At 37.5% G+C, this 20,898-nt stretch overlaps 1 protein-coding gene across 4 annotated transcripts in view; it reads right to left on the bottom strand.

Moving 5' to 3' along the window:
- The window catches only part of PHF6 (PHD finger protein 6), a 53,197-nt gene extending 33,698 nt beyond the window's left edge, over positions 1-19,499 (bottom strand). For 3 of the 4 annotated variants that reach the window (XM_019661240.1, XM_019661241.1, XM_019661237.1), the window contains exons 1-4: positions 19,350-19,499; positions 15,191-15,374; positions 14,877-14,978; positions 117-250 (exon numbers count right to left, since the gene is read on the bottom strand). In XM_019661240.1, the coding sequence (XP_019516785.1) occupies positions 117-250; positions 14,877-14,978; positions 15,191-15,328 (374 nt within the window). In that variant the 5' untranslated portion in view covers positions 15,329-15,374; positions 19,350-19,499. Of the gene's footprint in view, positions 1-116; positions 251-14,876; positions 14,979-15,190; positions 15,375-15,589; positions 15,663-19,349 lie in introns of those variants that run through there. The other variant, XM_019661238.1, reaches the window with a different exon arrangement.
- Positions 19,500-20,898: the final 1,399 nt, after the last annotated feature.

The following is a 20,898-nucleotide window of genomic DNA, read 5'->3' as shown; positions in this document are numbered from 1 at the left end:
AAAAGGACAGCAACTTGTCTGTTCCCCTTCCCCGATTCCTCCACACTGTTCCCCTCCCCCAATTCCCCAATAAAATCTTTAAAAACAAAGAACTTAAAGAGAAGTTGAATAATTACATGTAAATTCCTTGTGAAGGTTTCTCTCGTATTTGAGCTTTATCATGCAATGCACAGTGGTAGTGGTATGTCCTGTGACATGTTTTCACATCACAACCAATTGTTGCTCCAGGACAATGGCACAAAGAACACATCTACAGCAAAACAATAAAACAATATTATTAGTGTGTGATTTTGCTAAGGCAGATATCAGGTTAGAGGCATATCAATCTCTGTCGAGGAAAACAAACTGGTTATTGAAAAGTTCTGTAACTAATAATGCTATTTTTCTTGTATTCTTGCCAAGAAATAATTAGAATAAAATTCTCCTGGGGGTATTTTTTCCCATACTAAACAGTGACAAAATTAATGGAATATTGTTAACGTCTATTGTTTCACTGTGGTCAAGAGAAAATCTGAAATGCTGAAAATCAGGGATGTAAGCTGTATATAACTTAGACCTTTTCACAATCCAGACTGTTCCTGGAAATGAGTCAACTGGGAAAAATGCCTCATACCAGAAAAAATTTCTCCACACATTTCCACTTAATCAATTATAATCTTTGGGGAAAAAAACTTCACATACTATATGGGAACCTGGTAAAATCAATTTTAAGTGAGGGAAGGATAGAGGATAAAAGAATTAGGTAGATTTCTAAATACCTCAAGCACTAAAAATACTTTATGATGTCAAGCCGATTGTGAAAATAGGCTCACCTATTAATTTAATCTATGTTTCTTAAATTATGAATTCAGACAGATAGAATAGATATTTTTGACATATTTTAATATACCTTACCTTATGACTTCATTGAATAATTCATATTGTTTAACTAGCTCATGATCTGAATTTAGGGGAAAACTCTTTTTAAAAAATATGTAACATGACATAACAATGACTGTTAGTGGTTTTATTTAACATTATAACAGTATACTGTGCTGAGTGGACTTTTAATGAAGCTATCTCTTAAGTTTTAAATGCCATCCCAAAATAAATTCACAATAAGGTAAATCTTAAAAACCAGTCATTTGTTTTTAGGATGCTAGATACCTGGTTCTGAACTGTTCTGACTCCTCTTTATTAATTTTAACATAAACAACATTTACCATACTAATTTTGGAATACTTGGCCCCTGCTGAATTTTGTTGTACCAAGAGGCTAATATAAATTCCAATAAAATTTCTTATATTTCTCTGAGCAAGGAAACAAACATTCAACCTCTTACTCAAGCTATTGTCAAAAAAATACTCACATAATATAAGTTAGAAACAGAAACATTCTCAATACAGGTACTTCCAAGAAAACATGAGGGCCAACATCCATTATTAATACTAGTGAAATACTCCACTTCCTTAAATAAATATAGAAACTTGAAAGTATCACTGTAAAAAGAAATACTGTGCCAAATTATCAGGAAAAACTGGTAAATACATTTTTTTTAATTTGAAATTTTTTTTTTATTTTATAGCTGAGCCATCCTAGCACCTGTTGGCAGCTCAGCGGCAGCTCAGCTCGGGCTGGGAATAGAACTGCTGTTTCTCAGAGCTCGCACTCTTGAGCGAGCTCTTAACCAACTGAGCCACTTGGCCAGCCCTTGGTAAATACTTTTGAGTGGCTTATAAATTTTTGAGAAGGTGGAACATTTGTATTGCAGCTTAATTATGAGGCTCTATTACTTTAGTAAATTCCATTTCTATTCGAAACACTAAGACTTATTATAGAAATTTTGGAAAACACAAAAGAGCACAAAGAAAATTTTAAAATCACTCATACTCACCAAGCAGAGACACCCTTATAGTGTTAGATTGTTTATGTGAAAGTATTTTCCATGTAACTCTGTACATACCATTTTGCAACCTCCTTTCTTAAACTTAATAAATCGTATATTACCGTGCTTCATTAAAAACTCTACCGCAAGCAGTTCACCTTGAAACTACATCTAATATGGGTCCGCATGAGTACATTTTGAAAAAAAATTGAGTTCAATTAGCAAGCATAAAAGCACAGAGACGTACTATTAAAAATACTGTACTGGGCAAAATCTTCAGCATTGGCAAAGATACAGTGAGATGGGCACTTTCACAGGCTGCTGGAAATTGGTACACTCTCTACACAGCAACTTGTCTTATTTCTCAAAGAGCTTTAAAAAAGTTTGTATTCTCTGATCCAGTAATTCTACTGCTATAAATCTGGTCTAAAAAAATCAGACTCAAATGATTTATACACAATCATGTTCACTGAAGAATCACTTAGAATAGCTTGAAATGTAGAACCACCTATGGAAAACAACAATTGAGAAATGTCTAAAAAAATTATAGTACACCCATACGTAGAAATATTCTATAGCCACTCTTTTCAAAGAAATTTTAATGGCATGATAAAAGGTTTGTGTGTAATGTTAAGTGAAAAATGAAGCAGAATACAAAAGTATGTGAATTATGCTCCCAATTATAACATACACTTTTTGAACATAGGTGGAAGAAAATATAGCAAAATGCTGGGGGGTTATCTCTGGGTAGTTGGTTTTCTTCTTCATAATTTCCTGTGTTTTCTTATTTTTCTACATTGGGCAAAAATACTTTTATGTACAAAAAAAATGTTTAAAACATTGGGAATACTCTAGCAAATGCTTTCAATACCCATGTCTATGTTTACTGAGAATGAGAAGGAAACCAAATGTCCAAAATATATCAAAATGTGTTTTGGCTGGTTATAAATTCAAATTTGCCCAAAGCATAACCAGTTAACTACAGCAACTTAGGAGACAGAATTTCTTTTTTAAGTGAGAAAATGCTTATTCTCACTTTTGACAGTTTCTCTCAAGGAAGAAAAGATCAAGACATACCAACAAGGTATGTTCTTTTCAAGGGGAACAGTGGGAGTTTTTCTCAGCACTTAAAGGGTCTATCTTATGTAGCATTCATATACCAGCAGAAACACCTGCTTGTATATGAAATTCTGGCAAGGTACTAACAAAATAGCAAAAAGTATCCATAATAAAACGAAATACAAAATTTTAATCTGCTTGTGTACATATGAATACAAAACAGGAACATAACTGTTAACTTTGCTGGTGAACAACAGCTCGACCTGGAGCTGGGCTGCCGTGAGTCGCCGGTGATGGCGTAGGCTGCAGCTCCTACTGCAGTGGGCTGCCATAAGCTACCGTGAGCGGCCAGCAGCCAGCGTGAGCGGCCGGCAGACGGTGTGAGCTGCAAAGAGCTGCCGTCCAGTGGCCAGCGACCGATCTGCCTCACCCAGGAAGAGCGCAATGATAATACCAACATGGGCCAGTGAAGCAATGTCCTCCACAAATAGACTGAAGAACAAAAGGACAGCAACTTGTCTGTTCCCCTTCCCTCAATTTCCCAGTGCTGTTCCCCTCTCTCAATTCCCCAATAAAATCTTTAAAAAAAATAAAGTAACAATTATCTTTGAGTCTATGCTATATTCCAACTCCTGAAATAATACTTTTTCCCAAACGCCTATGAGACTTATCATATAGTATTCATTTTGGCTCTTACCATTTTATTCATCAACTGCTTCTAGACTGAGTTTTTTGGAAGACTAACACTGTGCATTACCAAGTGGTTGATTTGAAGCTTACTCTATTATTGAAGATTTTAATACCTTATGGCATATTTTTTCTCATCCATGTTTCTAATACCTGTAGATTTAACATAATTATCTCCTGGTATACCTAAAAATATTTAAACAGTCTGATCCAGGATTTGGAAAGGTGAAATTAAAAAGAACAATTCAGTTGAAGGGGCACAGAATGAGCAGTGGCAAGAATATTTGGAGGAAAAGATTAGCCCTGTTAAGAAATATGGTCGAGAATAAGAGATAAAAAGAAAAAAAATTAAATTTGGGAAACCAGCTAAGTGGCTACTACACTTTCTTTAAAAAAAAATGTTACAGAAAATAAAGGACTTCTCTTGAAAAAAAGTGGAATAACAGGAAAATGGAAAACCCAATGGTACAGAAAGGCAGCAGGAGGTCAGATCCGAGTATGGTATCCTGTATTCCTCTTTACACAAAACATTTGCCCTGCAATCTGTTATAGTCCTTACTGAGCCCTCAGCAGAATGATTGTCAGCTGCCATTTAACATCATGCTTGCACTTTACTCACGGCTCTCTCAAATGTGGGAAAATGAAAGTTAACCTGACAGGAACATGTTTTCCAAGAACAATGGTGGACCCCTTCCCCCTGAGAAAAGGTCTGCCCCACATATCAAATATTCTGTTGAGAGCTAATTTCCTGCCCTCGATATAGGTATAAATGTCAATTCTCTGGTTACCCTGCTTATACCCTGATTTCAAGTACTTGATTTAGATAGACATAAAAATTTCTTTGTTGATAATGATTTTTCTTTTACTTTTACTCCTCTATTCAGTTTGCTACCTAGTAGACCTAGTAAACCTCAATAATCAATAACCTCTTCCGAAATGGGGAGACTGGGGGGGGAAAAGGCCCCATCCTAGTACAGATGTTTCTATGTCATCTTTATGGTTTAGTTAGAAGCTATACACTTTATTTTTTTAATAAAATTACATATATTTAAGGCATACAAGTTCTAATATACAGATACATAGTGAAATGATTACTACAGTTGAGTTAATCAACATATCCATTTCTTGATATAGTTACCATTTTTTTGGTGTGTGGTGAGAACACCAGAAATCTACTCTCAGCAAATTTCCAGTATACAGTATAGTATTATTAACTATAGTCACCAAGCTGTACATCAGAACTCTAGACTTATTCATCCTCCATAACTGCAATTTTGTACCCTGTGACCAACCTCCCCTCCCTGGTAAACACCGTTCTGTAGTTCGTGAAGCTGTACTATGCTAAGGTTAACTTGTGCCACATAAGCAGAGTCTCAAGGAGCTTACCCACGGATGAAAGAGGAACTAAGTTACACATGAGAGGAGACAACAGGAACTGAAAGGAACATGACTTAGGTACAGTCCTGCAGGAGCTCAAGGCTGGGGCATACCTGCTTCTCTGTCAACTGAACTAGGCCAGGATTGAATTCAGTTTGCAAAATGAAGAAGTCTTAAGGAACAAAAGGAAAAATACTGCTTTCTCAGTAGTGATGGGAAAAGTTCAGGGAAAACTCAACTAAGACCACGGATACAAACTTAGCTTTGCCCAGCTTAATTGCCGTGTTTCTACTATGCATGTTCAGTAACTGACCACCAGTGTATAGATATAAATTCTCATAGCCAAGTAGTTACTGTTCTCAGGACACCTGCTCCAAGAAAATGGCTACAAATATACTGAATGCAAAAGAAGGTACAAATAAGAGGCCATGTTCTTGAGTCAGTATGCAAAGAAAAAATGCCAAAAGTACTTGCAGTTGGGAACAGGGTGCCTAGTATGTTTTCACAGGAGACTTGACACAAAAAAGTTACAATGTAGTTGGGGCAAGTTTTCAGAGCTGCCTAAAAAATGCTCCTAACTCCAGGTTCATTGTTCTATTTATAGTAGTACCTCACATATCCAACACAGTTAGAAAGCAAAGTGAGCTCTGAATTATCTGGTTAACTGACAGTTGTCCAAGTTATTTGCTAAAAATTCCTAAGAGTAATACCATTTCACAGGAAGGTGGAACATGAACTTATAACTTTCTGGTTTATCATTATAGCTACTATATACTCGTATTATATACAGAGGATGCCAAAAACTGTATACACATTTTAAGAAAGGAAAAACTGTACTAAAATTGTAATACTCAATATATACCGATAACAAAAGATGAATACAAGTCACATTTAACTTCTGCAATTATAAGAGGTACTCAAAGTGGTTTCCATCAGCATAATTTTAATACAGTTTTTCTTCCTTTCTTAAAATGTGTATACATTTTTTGGCACCCCAGGTGTGTGTGTGTGTGTGTGTGTGTGTGTATTTATATATATGTAACATTTTGAAGGTCTCATAAAAACACAAAGTTAACAATGTAGTATTGTTAATAATAACAAAGTCTATATAATATAATAATTAGGTCTAAATAGAAAGCTAGAAAAGCAATAATGAAATCTGAAAGCTGACGAAGTCATTGAAAAGTGACCAACCTGACTGATTAGGACCTTAAATTCCAAGTGCTTCTGAAAAACAGGGCCACTGAAAATTGCTTGCTTTTATTAGAGTAACAGACTAAATCTAAGCAATTGCTGAATAAACTATTTCAGAAGTTTTGGGAAATTGGAGGGCAATAAACTAAGCTTATCAAGTTCTTAACGTAGTCTCCTGCCCCTGCTCTGAAAATCACATACTCCAACTCCATCGAACATTATGAATCATCATTGATCAGGAGTAGAAATTCTCTTATTGGAGCTTTTCAAGATTATTTTTTCATCTTAAAAGATTCAGATAGACTTCCTGAGCTCAGATTGTTAGGTTTAGGCTCTTCTCTGGTGTAGGTCTTTCTGGCTGAGAGTACTCGAAACTGCCATGGCGCTTGCTATATCTAATCTGTGAAGAATGCCAAATACATATCCATGCTCGAGTAAGTACTGAAACACCCCCCCAACATCAGAGAGATTATTTTTACTATTGGTTTGGGTTCTCCTCCACTGGCACAAATAAATGAAAATTATATAAGGAAATAAACCAACAGCACTCCCAATTACAAAGAATTATTAAATGAAGGCAAAGGAAAAATGTATTTGAATTTTTAAAAATTTAACTTTTTCAGTAATAGTCAAAGACCTGATTTTCTCCATCATTAGACTTGTTTCTCTTTGGCCTTACATTCATTCTCCTTAATCACCTCCAAAATAAAGCAAAGTTCATTTTAATATAAATGACAAAATATCTTCATGCCATAATCTGAGTTTTAAAAAAATTCACATTTATATGAATACACTCATGATTCATGTACACTTAGATATACAGATGACAATGAGGCCACCTTCAAGAACAAAATTTACCTGTTCCTTGCCCCCCCCAAAAGACCCTAAGGCAGGTACTGCAAGCCCATCCAGCCCACCACCTGCTTTTGTAAATCAATTTTTATTGGAACACAGATAAGCTCACTTTTTGTGGATTGTCTGTGGCTGCAACCATATGGCTGGCAAAGCCTTAAATATTTATCTGGTCCTTTACACAAAGTTTGCTGACCCCCGTCCTAAGGCAATGGTCCATGACCAAGACTATTCATCAAAAATCACTTGGGGGAGGCCTGAGCTGCCGTGAGCCACCGTGACCGGCCGTCCAGTGGCCAGCGAGCAACTGCCTCAGCCGGGAAGAGCGCAATGATCACAATACCAACATGGGCCAGTAAAGCGACGTCCTCCACAACTAGACTGAAGAACAAAAGGACAGCAATTTGTCTGTTCCCCTCCCCCAATTCCCCAATAAAATCTTTAAAAAAATCACTTGGGGACCTTTTTCAAAAAATAACTGTCTCTGATTCCCTGTCCCCAATGTCCAATTTCATAATTGTTTAGGTACCACTGCTTGGTCAGCAGCACTACTCGTCACCTAGCATCTTCGACTTCTTGGTATGCAGTGAGCAGTGCTAGCATTCTACACAGTGTGGGTGCTCCATTTTGTCCTTACTGAATGCTAAATGAGCCACACACTGCTTTAAATAGCACTGGCATTTAATACTTACTTAATACTTTTGACCACTTCCTCCTCCTTGAAACTCTTCCTCCTGTGACTTCTACAGCATCACTTGCCCAGTGGAACACATTTCAAAAGTTCACTTCCTATGAAGCATTCTGACATCCTAGGTAAAATTAATTGTAGTCCTCTTTCCCAGCTCTCCAGTGGCATTCTTTAGATACTTCTAAGGCTCAACTATATTTATGTATGGATTCATTCCAAGTGACTAGCACTGTGCTTGGTACAGAGTAGGCACTCAATTAAGTATCTGATAAATGGACAGACAGATGGCTACTAGACTCTAGGTGGAGGCCTTGACAAATATAATGCCTAAAGAAACAACAAAAACACCACCATACTGGGTAAGAGTGAAGGCTGTTTGAGGCATGCACGGCTAGCTCTTCACCATCCTGAACAAATCACCAACCTGATTTTTCCCTCTAGATTTCTCCTTCCTTTTCAAACCACTAGAGCTGCAAACAACACTAAAACACTGATTAACCAAAACAGGAATTTTATACTACACCATTATTTTCCTGGTCAATATATACCTAGTCCATTACTAAGGCTTCACCTTATTATCCAAGTTAAGCTCTTCTCTCCTTCAAATTCAACCAACAATTAATGAGTGCCCACTTATTAGAACACTGTTGAGCACAAATGAGACATCAAGAACTGTGCAAAGTGTTTTCCATGCATCACGCCCACTTACTCCTATGCAAAGCAAAGAGAATAGTCTCTACTCCCCCAGGGTTCACAATACAGTGGGGAAGAAAGGCTTGCGCACCTATGACAAATACAGTGCATAGTGTGCTAAACTCTAACAGATGTACAAGCTGAGTAGGACTCAAAAACAGACAAAACTGAGAGGCAGCCAGGAGATGAAGGACATCAGCACATACACTGCAGTGGGGACAAGCAGAGGATGATTGGGAAACTGAGAGGAGAGAGAATGAGATAAGGAATGGAAAGGGTGAGTTAAAATATGACTTCTGACGGACAGGCTGAGGCCTGGATATTATTTTGTATGTAGTAAGGAATCAGTAAGGGTTCTGATACAGGGAATGGTATTCGATTTTCAAAGTAGGGATCAAATAATTATCAGCAGTACACTGAAGGAAGAGGAAGGCTGGATATAGGGTACCATTAAGAAAGAAAAGAAGGCAGAGACATCCCAGAAATAGAATCAAGTGACTGATGTGGAAGAAGGAAGAGTTGGAAGGTAAAGGATTCAGACAGAGAATCAGTTTTCAAGTGGGGAGATAATGAACATTGGCTTAGACAGGTCAAGTTTAAGATGACTGCAGGACAGGGGGCCGGCCGAGTGGCTCAGTTGGTTAAGAGCTCGCTCAAGTGTGTGAGCTCTGAGCAACAGCCGTTCGATTCTCGGCCCAAGCTGAGCTGCCAGCAGGTGGCAGGATGGCTCAGCTTAAAAAAAAAAAAAGATACCTGCAGGACATCTATGTATACCAGACAAATATGCTGCCATTATTATATTTCATTTTCCAGTGACTACTATGTATCACTTATCTCCTGAAAAATCATGCATAGGTTGCCCTTCCCCACCCCCTCCTATCCAAGTTGAAATACCTGTTTGATGTTTAAAGACCCTGCAATCATTCCAACTCACTCAATTCTAATCCATTACTGCCAGCTCAATGACCCATTCTAGTATAGCTAACCTGTTTCCTGGACTCATTCCTTTTTTTAAAACCTTACTACCTCTAGGAACTACCTAAATAGGCAAGACTCCTCCCACACAGAATAAAAAGGTGTATACTATAAATGGTCATATATGCAGACTCATGGCATGCTCAATACCTGGACCACAAACTCTCAAAATCAGACACCCTTTTTCTCTGGAGTGCCAAGCACTCCATTGGCACTGAATAAATAACAAAGTAAAGACCACATAGAATTGGTCTTTTTATTTTCAGAGACTACAAAAATATCTTGAGGGACACAGAGAATCAGAATACTCATACACATATATACAAACATACATACATACATACACACACACACACACACACACGATATTTGTCCTAAAAACCAGCAAAATGCTATTAACAGAATATATTAACAGGAGTCTGACTGTCTCCTAAATTCAGTACTATGTCCATCTTTATTAGAAAACTACTAAGCTCTAATCATTACATTTTTTAAAAAATGTGATGTTTGTTGGGTAGCTTAAAAGGCAGTCTAGCATAATCTAGTGATTAAGAGTTCTGACTTTGGAGTTAACTGGCTCTGGACTGAAATTCCAGCTCTGCCCCTTACTAGCTATACGACCACGGTCAGGTTACTTCTGTGATCCTTCATTTCCTCATCTGTAAAGTGAAAATGAATACCTTCCTAATTCACAGTACGGTTGTGAGGATTAAATGGGATCATGTATTTAAAGTACATGCCCCAGTCCCTAGCACATACAGAGGGTGCCAAAAAAATGTCTGCACATTTTAAGAAAGGAAAAACAAAACTGCATTAATTGTAATACTCAATAAATACCGATAACAAAAGATGAATACAAGTCACGTTTGAATTCTGCAATTACAAAAGGTGCTCAAAGTGGTTACCATCAGCGTCCAGACACTTCTGATTACAGCAAACTACTGCTTGAGCATAGATAACATCTCTTATAATGAGTATACATTATTTGGCACCCCCGGTATTAAATGCTCAATAAATGTAAGCTATCTCTACTATTGAAAAAAGCAAGAAAAATGTTCAGCAGATTTCTTAAGACATGTGAGTAAAATTTAGTTTGAAAAAGGGAACGTTTAGGAGTGACCTAATGACAGTCATAAAGTATATGAAGAATTTTTCATTTTTAATAAGAAAAAAATGAGTATTTACTTGAATGGAAAGAGACAGACCTAGAATAAATGGCTTTAAATTAAGCAAGATACTTGAGATATACAGAAGGATGAATTTCTCTACTCTGAAAAGTGTTATATAAAACTGGTCCTGTTTCAGGTCGCTTGGGTAGAATCACAAATTCCTGATATATTAGGTAAAGGGGATCAAATATATGGTGATGGAAAGATAACTGACTGGGTGGTGAACACACAATGTGATATATAGATGATGTATTACAGAACTGTACACCTGAAATCTATGTAACTTTGCTAACAATTGTCACTCCAATAAACTTTAAATAAATGATTACATTTTTATTTTAAAAAAATAGGGCAGACAAAAATCTTATGTTGGATGGCTTGTAGGTAGTCTTGCCTAGGGGTAAGGAAGGTAAACTAAATGGTTTTCTGAACTCCTCTTCTTAGGAGTCTGATGTATCTGACATAAGTACCAATTAGAACAGTTAACTATCCGATGTAGATACTCTTAGTGATCTCACCACCAACTTCACCCAGAAAATGTTCTTCAAATATCTCCCTCTCAAGTGTCTCCTTAAACAAAATGAAAACAGTCATAACTCATAATTTTACTTGAAAATTTGCATTTCTTGACTAGATGGCTGGAGAATAAAAGTAGGTGGTACAGATGTGGTGTCTCCATATGGCTTCAACAGGAACTGGAAACCATTCTGGAAAAAATATATTTTTGCAGTCTTAACTGCAAAACCAGAGTCTCAAATTATAAAAACCTTAATACGCAGCCAAATTTTTCCTGGTCCACCTTGGTGCTATATACTTCAAGGTGACGTAAAAGAGATGAATATATTCACGTGGAATGGCTTCCCTCCCCCAATCCTTATGACTGACATGAAAACCTTGGAAAATTGCCTATGTCAGCAAGAGCATAGAAACCACACACCTGCACCTCCCGCTCTACTGCAACCTCCCATCGTCTCAAGACTGACCCATCTGGCCAACTACATACACTCTTCTTTCAAGCCCGGTCTCTTCTCTCTATATTTTTCTTTGGGGCGAGTGAGCACCTCTGGAGCCAACACCAGGTACAGACTGGAACCTGTCTTGAAAGCACCCCAGGACCAACACTCCTCTTTTCAATTATTTTCAGTGGGTATTCATGACCTACTTTTCACCTAAGAATTTCGATAAACAGGAGCCAGAGCAAACAGGCTCACAGGAGAAAATGCTTTAAAAAGTCAATTAGAGGGCCGGCCTAGTGGCACATTGGTTAAGAGCTGGCTTGGGACCCCAGAGGGCCCCGGCTCGGATCCCACATATGAGGGCCAGTGACACTGCCCTCTACAGCTAAGATGCCGAACAACAGCTCGACCTGGAGCTGGGCTGCCGTGAGTTGCCGGCGACGGCGTAGGCTGCAGCCCCTGTGGCAGTGGGTTGCCATGGGCTACCGTGTGTAGCCAGCAGCTGCCATGAGCGGCCAGCAGCCGCAGTGAGCGGCCGTCCAGAAGCTGGTGACTGAGCTACCTCGCCCGGGAAGAGCGCAGTGATGGTGCCAACTTGGGCCAGTGAAGCGACGTCCTCCACAACTAGACTGAAGAGCAAAAGGACAGCAACTTTTCTGTTCCCCTTCCCCCAATTCCCCAGCATTATTCTCATTCCCCAATTCCCCAATAAAAATCTTTTTTAAAAAAGTCAATTAGAGAAGCTGTTTATCTAGTTTATATGTAGTTTATCTACTTAATGAAGCTCTTCACTTTTTTTCTCCCTTCGTATTTGATTTATCCCTTTTATTACTTGGATAAATATACATAGGGAAAAGTAAAGAAGAAAACAAAAACCTGGAATATTGGTTACTTGATAGTGCTTCATGTAAAAATGATATAACGGAAGGAGCAAAACTAACAGCTAAAAGGGGACTTAAAATTATTTCAAATTTAAACATATAAATGCAACTCTAGTCCTATCCCCTATGTAGGTTATTTAAATTCTGGCATTTTGGGAAAAGGAGCAAAATTATATATCCATGCTCAAAAGTTCTCTCCTTCTGCCACTGTTCTTCAATGCCAGATGCCCACAGCCTCAAAATGGCTTCAAAACACCTTTCCTAAGGTAACTCTTTAAATCTTTCGTAGCACTTTTTAGTCATGCAACATCACTCTTTAGTAAGCAGTGATACAGCATTATCTGTTTACCATTGGCAAAAAGGCAAATAAGTTAATGACTTGTCTAAAGTTACATAATGTGCCAGTGGCAGAGTTATTAAAAAACAGGCCTCGTGACTTCCCAGTCCAACATGCCTTTCATTAGCCTACAATATTAGCAGAATCTTATTATTATTTACAAATAATAACTACAATGGTGGCTACCATTTATCCAGCCCCAACCACATGCCAGACACCATGCTCAGTCCTATATAGTCTTTCTTTTAATTCTCACAATATCCCTGTGAGGCAAGCACTGTCGTTATCTCTTTTTGGCAGGTGAAGAAAACATGGCGTAGAGAAGTAAATAACTTGCCTGGGGTCACCGAGCTAGTAACTGACAAAGCTGGGATTCAAATCCCAGTCTGTTACTATAGTTTGTGGTCTTCACCTCCAATATTGTTCCACTCCCTAGATCAAGGAGCAAGTTGTTATGTATAACTCACTACACTTGAGGGGGAAAGTCAACTCCCTACACTATACCATTAAATATTAATTAAAACACTTTATAATAGTGAAACCTTTACCAAGTTCTGATGTTTTCTTCACAAACAGTCCAAATAAATTAAATCTCCATTGAATTTAACTGTACTGCTAGATGTATGCTGCTGCTTCATGTAAAACTAGGCATTGCATTTGTTAATAATATTGTAACATTAGGGACCAAAACTGCTCCTGTTCTGACTAGAGCAGCCATGTCAAGTGATAAAAATGCTAACAAGTCAGGATGTAGAAGCATTTTCCAGGCATAGTCACAGTGCCAAGGAATAAATAACGGGGTAAGAAGGCTTACAGTACAACCACTTTCAAGTATTCTTTCTTTGTAGCTGAATTTGTTTTTAAGGACGAGGAAATAAAAACATACTGTTCTGGTTCTCAAAAATCAGCAAGGCACAGTAACATGAAGAAATCTAAAGTCACATTTAAATAAATAAAAATCACATTTTAAAAAATGGAGCGTTTTATTGCTATCTACAGTTTTGAGGGTGGGGAAGATTAAACATTTTCATAGTTAAGGTCTCATTACAATAAAAATGGTCTGACCTCTGAATTCCCATATGTGCCAATGCTGATTCTAGGGTTTGAGACTATTTATCTTAAAGTAGATCTCAAATGCTATATTGAACTTCTTCATATTGTTTCTTTTTCTAGAAGGCTGGCTATTTCTAAAACTGATTATTCCTGGTCATCAAATTGATAGCCCCCCCTTTATCCCATCAGATTCTTTGTGAAATATGAGATGACTCAGTGCCTAAGAACATAGATATATATTCTGCCAAACCCATCTTTAAAATAATGAAACACTTCATAGTGAAGCTACTGCAGGAACATTTACAGCTGTAATTTCAATAAGGGCTCAAAGGAGAAAAATAACCAAATGAAAAGAAACTGTTTTAATATAAACAGTTCATATGTATCAACTGTATCATATGTAGCAACTGAGATGACATTACTTTTCCAAAAGAGCAATATAGTACCTTACCAATCAGTTACTGGTACTGAAGACAGCTATAGGAACATTACTCTAGCACAGCTTCAGAAAAACTGTAAAACTCACCAAAAGTTATGTAAAGTCAAACATTCTGTGTTCTATAGCTGAACCACAGTAAAATACTTTGTTCAGCAACTGCTAACATTTTCCTGTTGAAAGGGTACTGTCAATTTGTAATGACAATTCTTTATGATGGAAGATGAAAACACACCAGAATTTAATTATGAAAATATCCTTAAATGAAGTTTCACAAATGATACATTCAATTTAAGCAAAATGGTTGTTTTCTAAGTCAACACAGTCTCCAAAGTTTTAATTCTTTTTGAAAAGAAAACAATTTGGATAATATATTGATTCACTCCGTTTTTGTATTTGCTCCTTTTTTATTAAATTTATTGGGGTGACACTGGTTAATAACATCATATAGTTTCAAATGATTCACTCCGTTTTTTTTGTTGATTGGTAAGTAAGTTAAACCCAACCTTGGAATTTTCTGCTTTGGGTGGGGAAAGACTGCAATTTAAAATGATGCTCAGTTAATAATGTAATACACTCTGAAAAAAAAAAGCAATTTCTTCCTTAATGAGCTTAAAAGAAGTTTTATGCTCAAGAGGCAGAAATACCAACTTACCAGTTTCGTGCCTCTTTTAATTTCCTTTTGGACATCTTCAATAGAAAATCCACCAAGACTTTCGTTATCAGAGTGTGATGATACCAAAGCAGACGAAAAGAGCTATAAATTACATTAAAAAAATTAGGTTCGCATTATAAAGTAATTACAGTGAAACAGTGAATAAAATGTTATACTTAAAAGGAAAAAATGGCATTTATTAGTGAAAAACCATTTCTTAAAAATTTAACTGAGTTTGTTTTTAATACTCAGGACTATTCATTGTTAAGATTCCCATGGTTTCAAGTCTCTTGGTCGCTGTTCGGAATACTTACCATGCACTTATGGTGTGCTGCCACCTTCTGGTTTTCAGATATTAGTAACTGTCCACATTCCTTGTCTCTATTTGACTTACAAAAGCCACATTTGCGCTGTCTTGTAGGCCCTTTTTTCTGTTCAACTGAGCTCGACATGATTTTTAAATTGGCTTTAGAATGCCACTTTAAGCCTCAAGAAATGCTATAGAGAATAAGAAGGGCAACAAAATGGTTAATTTCATTTAAAATCAGTTTACACACAGTCATGTAAGTTGTTTAATATCTGACTTAAGTTTTAACATGCATTTAAAATGGTTTTTTAGTATAGACAAATTAATACTAAAACCTGAGGTGCATCCATAATTTAAAAATATGTATTTATGCATCAATATAACTTAATGAAAAAACATAACTTACTGAAATATTTGAGAAGAATCAAACTGCTGCCAAATTAGGGGATATGTGAAATAACTAGAATTAATCCTGCATAGATAAGTAAAAACGTACAATGCATGATATTAAAATTATCACCTGCTAACATAACTATTGCAAAATATTTTCACGTGTAGCTAGGTGCCCCTTCAAGAAGACAAAGAATTACATAGCTAAGAGAAGAGCAAAAACTACTAAGAAAACTACACAATATTTAAAATGAACAGAATTATATAATTGCACAATTTCTTAAAGTTCACATATTAATAAACCAAAAAAGAGAAATACATTTACTTAACCATGACTTTGGAACACATTTTAAAACTTGAATTATTTTCAAGTTTTTTTTTTTAATCACATATATCTGTAATAAATTAATTTTTGCTATTGTATTCCATTTTCAAGTAAAGAAAAATTAAGCTTACAACAATCTATTCAAAAACGCAGACATTAGGAACCAATTATTTATAAAAACAACTATGTTATCTGACTCAGAGATTTACACCAAAAGTCTGCATATTAAACTTACAGACAGTGGTGTTCTAAATACAGTAACTTTCATACTCAAATTAGTAATACTGACTAAAGGAAGGAAAATTGTTCTGAATGAGACTTAAATTCAGTTAAACTATAATTATAGGTAGGACAGTCAAACAAAAAAGGGAAGAAAAGCTCTAACATGGGAGGTTTCAGATTTAGATCATCAATCTAAACATGGATTCTTCAGAAGTATCTAAACAAATGTAAAATCGGTTATTTGATTTGTGTAGTTTTTCCAAATCAACTGACGAAGAAGTTCAGGGCCCAGGTTGCCACAACACACTTGCAATGAATAAAATCTCAAAGTTCTGTCTTAAAATTTATAAATTCTTTCAATTTTTCTATATATTTGCACATTTTCATAACACCATGTTGAAAAAAACGGACTCATTAACACTACTATTGTAGCTTTCCGAGACACACTTGTTCACCAACAAGAACAGTAGCAACTGGATGCCAGCAAGGTGGTAGCTACAAACAATTCAGTACTTTACAACATAAAAATGCAGATACTTAATCAAAATTTAACGTGAAGCCACAAAGAAACAGGTCTTATCAATTTACATTTAGGTTTTTCATTTGAACAAAACTTCAAAGGCCCTGACAGTCTCTGCGTTGATGGCTTTAACAAACTCTTAATGCTATCTACAATTTTAAATATCCCAGTCTTCCAAATGGCATCGAATACTTTACAATAGTACTTGTATTCATAGCTATAAACTGGCTATAAACCGTGAAACTGATTGAAAACAGGCAGCAAATACTTTCAGGATTAAAGGGAAAAAAGGACTAACAGAGAAACAAAAGAAACAAAAGGGGAAGTGTGTTTGCATTTGCTCAGGCAAATATGTGTTCAGTTGCTTTATCAAGAATATAGCTGCCAAAATCTTTAGAATTAATTATGCAAAACACCAAAATTCATAAATAGCACCAAAATTTGCTATTTGAGTTCTAAATTAGCTTTCTTTACTACTATGCAATTGCAGGCACTATGAAACCACTGTAATGTATTCAGCATTTCTCTCGGTCATCCTTGGCCAGTTGAAAGGATGACACATTATGAATCTAATCTGTACAGACATCTTTAATGTGTAATTTCTATACAATGCTAGCTAGAATAGGCTATAAAACCGGCTTAAGATAAAAAAAATAAAAATAAAAAAAACCCAAAAACTCCTAGAGTAGAAAATCACTTTTTATTATTGAAATTAATTCTGAAAATGGTACCCCCCCAAATTTTATCCATATTGAAATCTGCCTCTTCAATTTATAAACAGGTAAATTTCTCATCCTAATTTTGTGAAACTGCTTTTCTAGCTATCAAAGACCCCAAAATCCAAAAAGAGAAAAAAAGGTACACTTTATTTTGCATTCAAAAATATTTTAGCATATTTTTTCTGTAATCAGGTTAAATATAATTTGTAAAGTGAACAGAAACACACAAAAAAGTGCACCAAACCAATTAAAAACTTTCCCCAATGTGCAATGACTAAATGGATTTTTCCACTAAAATTCAAATAATGCATCTGCGCATATCTTGTTAATTTTTTTACAGCCTCCTTGTAAAACATCAAGTGGAGAACATCATGGAAACAATGAGTCCTAGCAAAAATGTCTTTATCATAAAAATACAGATCTTTATCTAATGCTGTCACATTTGTGGTCTCTAGTTAAGGAGAATATGGGCATTCCATGGACCAATATTAAGGGGTTCTTAATGGTTCACGCAGCTATATGGCATTTTAATTTTAGTCCAAAAAGGGTTTTCAGAGCATGCAGAGATCAAAGTTTGGTGCTTTCACCCAACAATAAAACCTTTTCCTTAAAAGAAATGTAACCTTACAGATGTTATAAAGCAGAAATAAAGAGGCAAAGATAGTGTGAAAAACATAACTTAAATGTCTGAAAAAATATAAAAGCCCGATTAGTTAAGCTGAAAGAATCAATGCGTTTCTGATTTTCCAAGATGCTGTGAAGCAAACACCAAGGAAGAAATAACCTGAAACATCAAGGAGAGCGCGTTAAAGAGCCAAGTCGAAAGCTCATTCAATGTCTGATATCTGAAAGACCATTTTCACAGAAAAATAAAACCAAACAAAAACTGCAGTTCTGGAAGATCAAACAATTCCACACGCAAGCAAGCTGAAATATACAGATCAAAATATGTAAACGTTATCCCCAAAGAAGCAGTATTTATGTCAGGAAAGTTACAGTGGAGACAAATAAACGAATAAGAGATGAACCGGAAGGGCACCTGAATTTGGTTGCACGATATTACATGCTTCGCACTGCTTTTTGCGGTTATTCAAAAGGAAACTGAAGGAATTTTCCAGTTGTCTCAAACCCAAGGGTAGAGAAAGAATCTGATCTGTATGAATAAGACCTGATATTAAGTCGTAAGCCGATGAAAAGAAAATGTTTTTCAATTACCAAAGGATTTTTCAACTTCCACGCAGAATATCGAAACGAACAAATTTCAAAAGAACGCCGTGTTGTTCGCCCATATAATAAAGGATGGTACACATAACGTACCGGATCCTCTCCGTTATTTATTCAATACACACTAGACTCCAAGATCTCCCTCCAATGTAGCGCTAGATAAACTCGCAAAACTATCTTCCTCTAAAACACTTTAGCAGGTTCCTTTTGGTCGTAAAGTCAGGATCCCCTAATTGTCCTTTTCCAATCCTCCCGAATCCAGTTAAATATCATCCTAGCACTTTCTTTAACCCTCTTTCCCTAGGAGTTTGCTCTCCAAGTCTTCGTTTCATATCTCAGTTTCACCCCTAATTCCCCCCACCCCAGAGTTTTTCCTCTTTCCGTAAGGCTAACCCTCTTGCCATCCTAACAATTCTTCCTCTTACTCTTCCCAAACTGGGAGTCTCCCTCCTTCCCAAATATGTCCTAAGCAATGGCAAAGACTAAAATTTCCCAGTGTTTTTTCTTCCCTAAATGTTGCGCCCCCTCCCCCGAAGTACAGGCTTCAGCCTAACCTCTCCCTTAGCTCCTACAAAGCACTTTTCTCAGCTGCCTCTTCGCCAAGCGCCTTCAATGAGCGGCGCTTCTGGGGTCCCTGACAATAAAGCGAGACCACCAAGAGTCCCCCTTAACAACGGGCAGGGGCGGCGGCCTGGCCACCGCCATCCTCCTTGTCTTCTCCCGCTGGGCAGAGAATGGGGGGCCCCAGGGTACCGTGGGCACTCACCAGCGGGGCCAAGAGGCGAACGGCAGAGGAGAAGCGCCAATGAGGGGGAAGAGAAAGAAGTCGGTCTCGGTTCTCCGGCAGCGCCTGAGAGCGGGGCTCTGTCGCCGGAGGTTGTTTCCTTTCATTCGAGGAGACGGGCTCGCGGAGTGCCCTTACGTCGCCCCCCTCGCACGCAACGACTCACAGGGCGTTAATACGTCCCGAGAGCTCCGCGGGCTCTGATTGGCTGCAGAGACCGGGCAGCTGAAGCCGCAGAGCCACGGCGCATGTGCAGAGGCCACCCCCACAGAACGACAGGCCCCGCCTCCCGCTCGCGCGCGTACCTTCTATTCTCCGGTCCGCCGCTCAGCCAAGTGTTTGGGGGCAGGATCCGACGAGATTGAGAAAGAGATTCAAAGATATTGCTGTGGGTTGGGCGCAGAAGAAGCAGGGTTGTGACTAGAAGCCGTTGGATAGGGGCCCTGAGTAACCAGTTTTCAACAGTGATTCATATGGGTAGGCCTTATCCCTTGCACTTGTGCACCCAGGCCTTTTCACATCCATTATTTCATTGTACTCTCGTGGCACCCCTTTGAGGTCCTCCGTTCTCTCATTTTGCTGCCAGGAAAGACTGAGACGCTCGTAGTGGAGTCAGTCTGCCGGGATTTCAATTCTTGGGTGAATCATTTTAATCTCTGTACCTTAATATTTTTTGCCTTAAAATGAGAATAAAAATAGTATCTAACGGGTTTGTTGTGAGGAAGAAATGAGATAATGCAAGTAAAGCGTCCCTGGCATATAACAGGCCGTCTATAAATGCTGAGATCATAATCGTAAAAGTGATTTTCTTTGTAACTCACACAGGTAAACCAAGACACCTAAACGAGCACTTTCCTCTTTTGATGTATGGAGCCAGAATGCTTGGGTTTGAATCCAAGCTCCCTCACTTCTAGCTCTATGACCTTGAGCACAGTGCACTACCGCTCTGTCCCTCAGTTTCAACACGTCCAAAATGGAGATCACAATGGTATCCATCTCCTAGGGTTGTTAAAAGAAATGAGTTAATATATGTAAATTACATAGACTAATACTTGGGCATATAGTATGCCGAAGAGTGCAAGCCAGTGGTTTAAGAAAAGGGGAAAAAAAAGCCCTAGAAAACCAATGAAAATTTAAAGATGCCCTTCAAGTAGCTATTTTTCCAGTAAAGGGGTAGGGGAGAGGGCGGTGGATTTTCCATTGTTTTGATCCAGTGCTGTTTCATTCTTTATATTTTTCCCTGCAATGTCAACCTTACATTGTAATCCTCAAGAAAATGGTGAACTATGTTGATGTAACATTGTAATCCTCAAGAAAGCGGGTAAATTATGTTGATGTAACATTGTATTCTATACAAACAGGTACCTAATAAAGGTGAACAAAGGAGTCATTTAGCTGCAGGGGACCTTTAGCCCTTTCATCCAAGCCCTACAACATGCAAGGGAATCCGGCTGGAGATTTACATAAGATCTAGAATGTGTATTCCAAACATTTACAGTGTATTTGAAAACAGGTCTCCCAGCATCCTTTT

The sequence above is a fragment of the Hipposideros armiger genome, unplaced genomic scaffold (assembly GCF_001890085.2).
Source record: "Hipposideros armiger isolate ML-2016 unplaced genomic scaffold, ASM189008v1 scaffold_341, whole genome shotgun sequence".
Classification (NCBI taxonomy): domain Eukaryota; kingdom Metazoa; phylum Chordata; class Mammalia; order Chiroptera; family Hipposideridae; genus Hipposideros; species Hipposideros armiger.
This window is presented reverse-complemented; position numbering and strand designations above follow the sequence as displayed.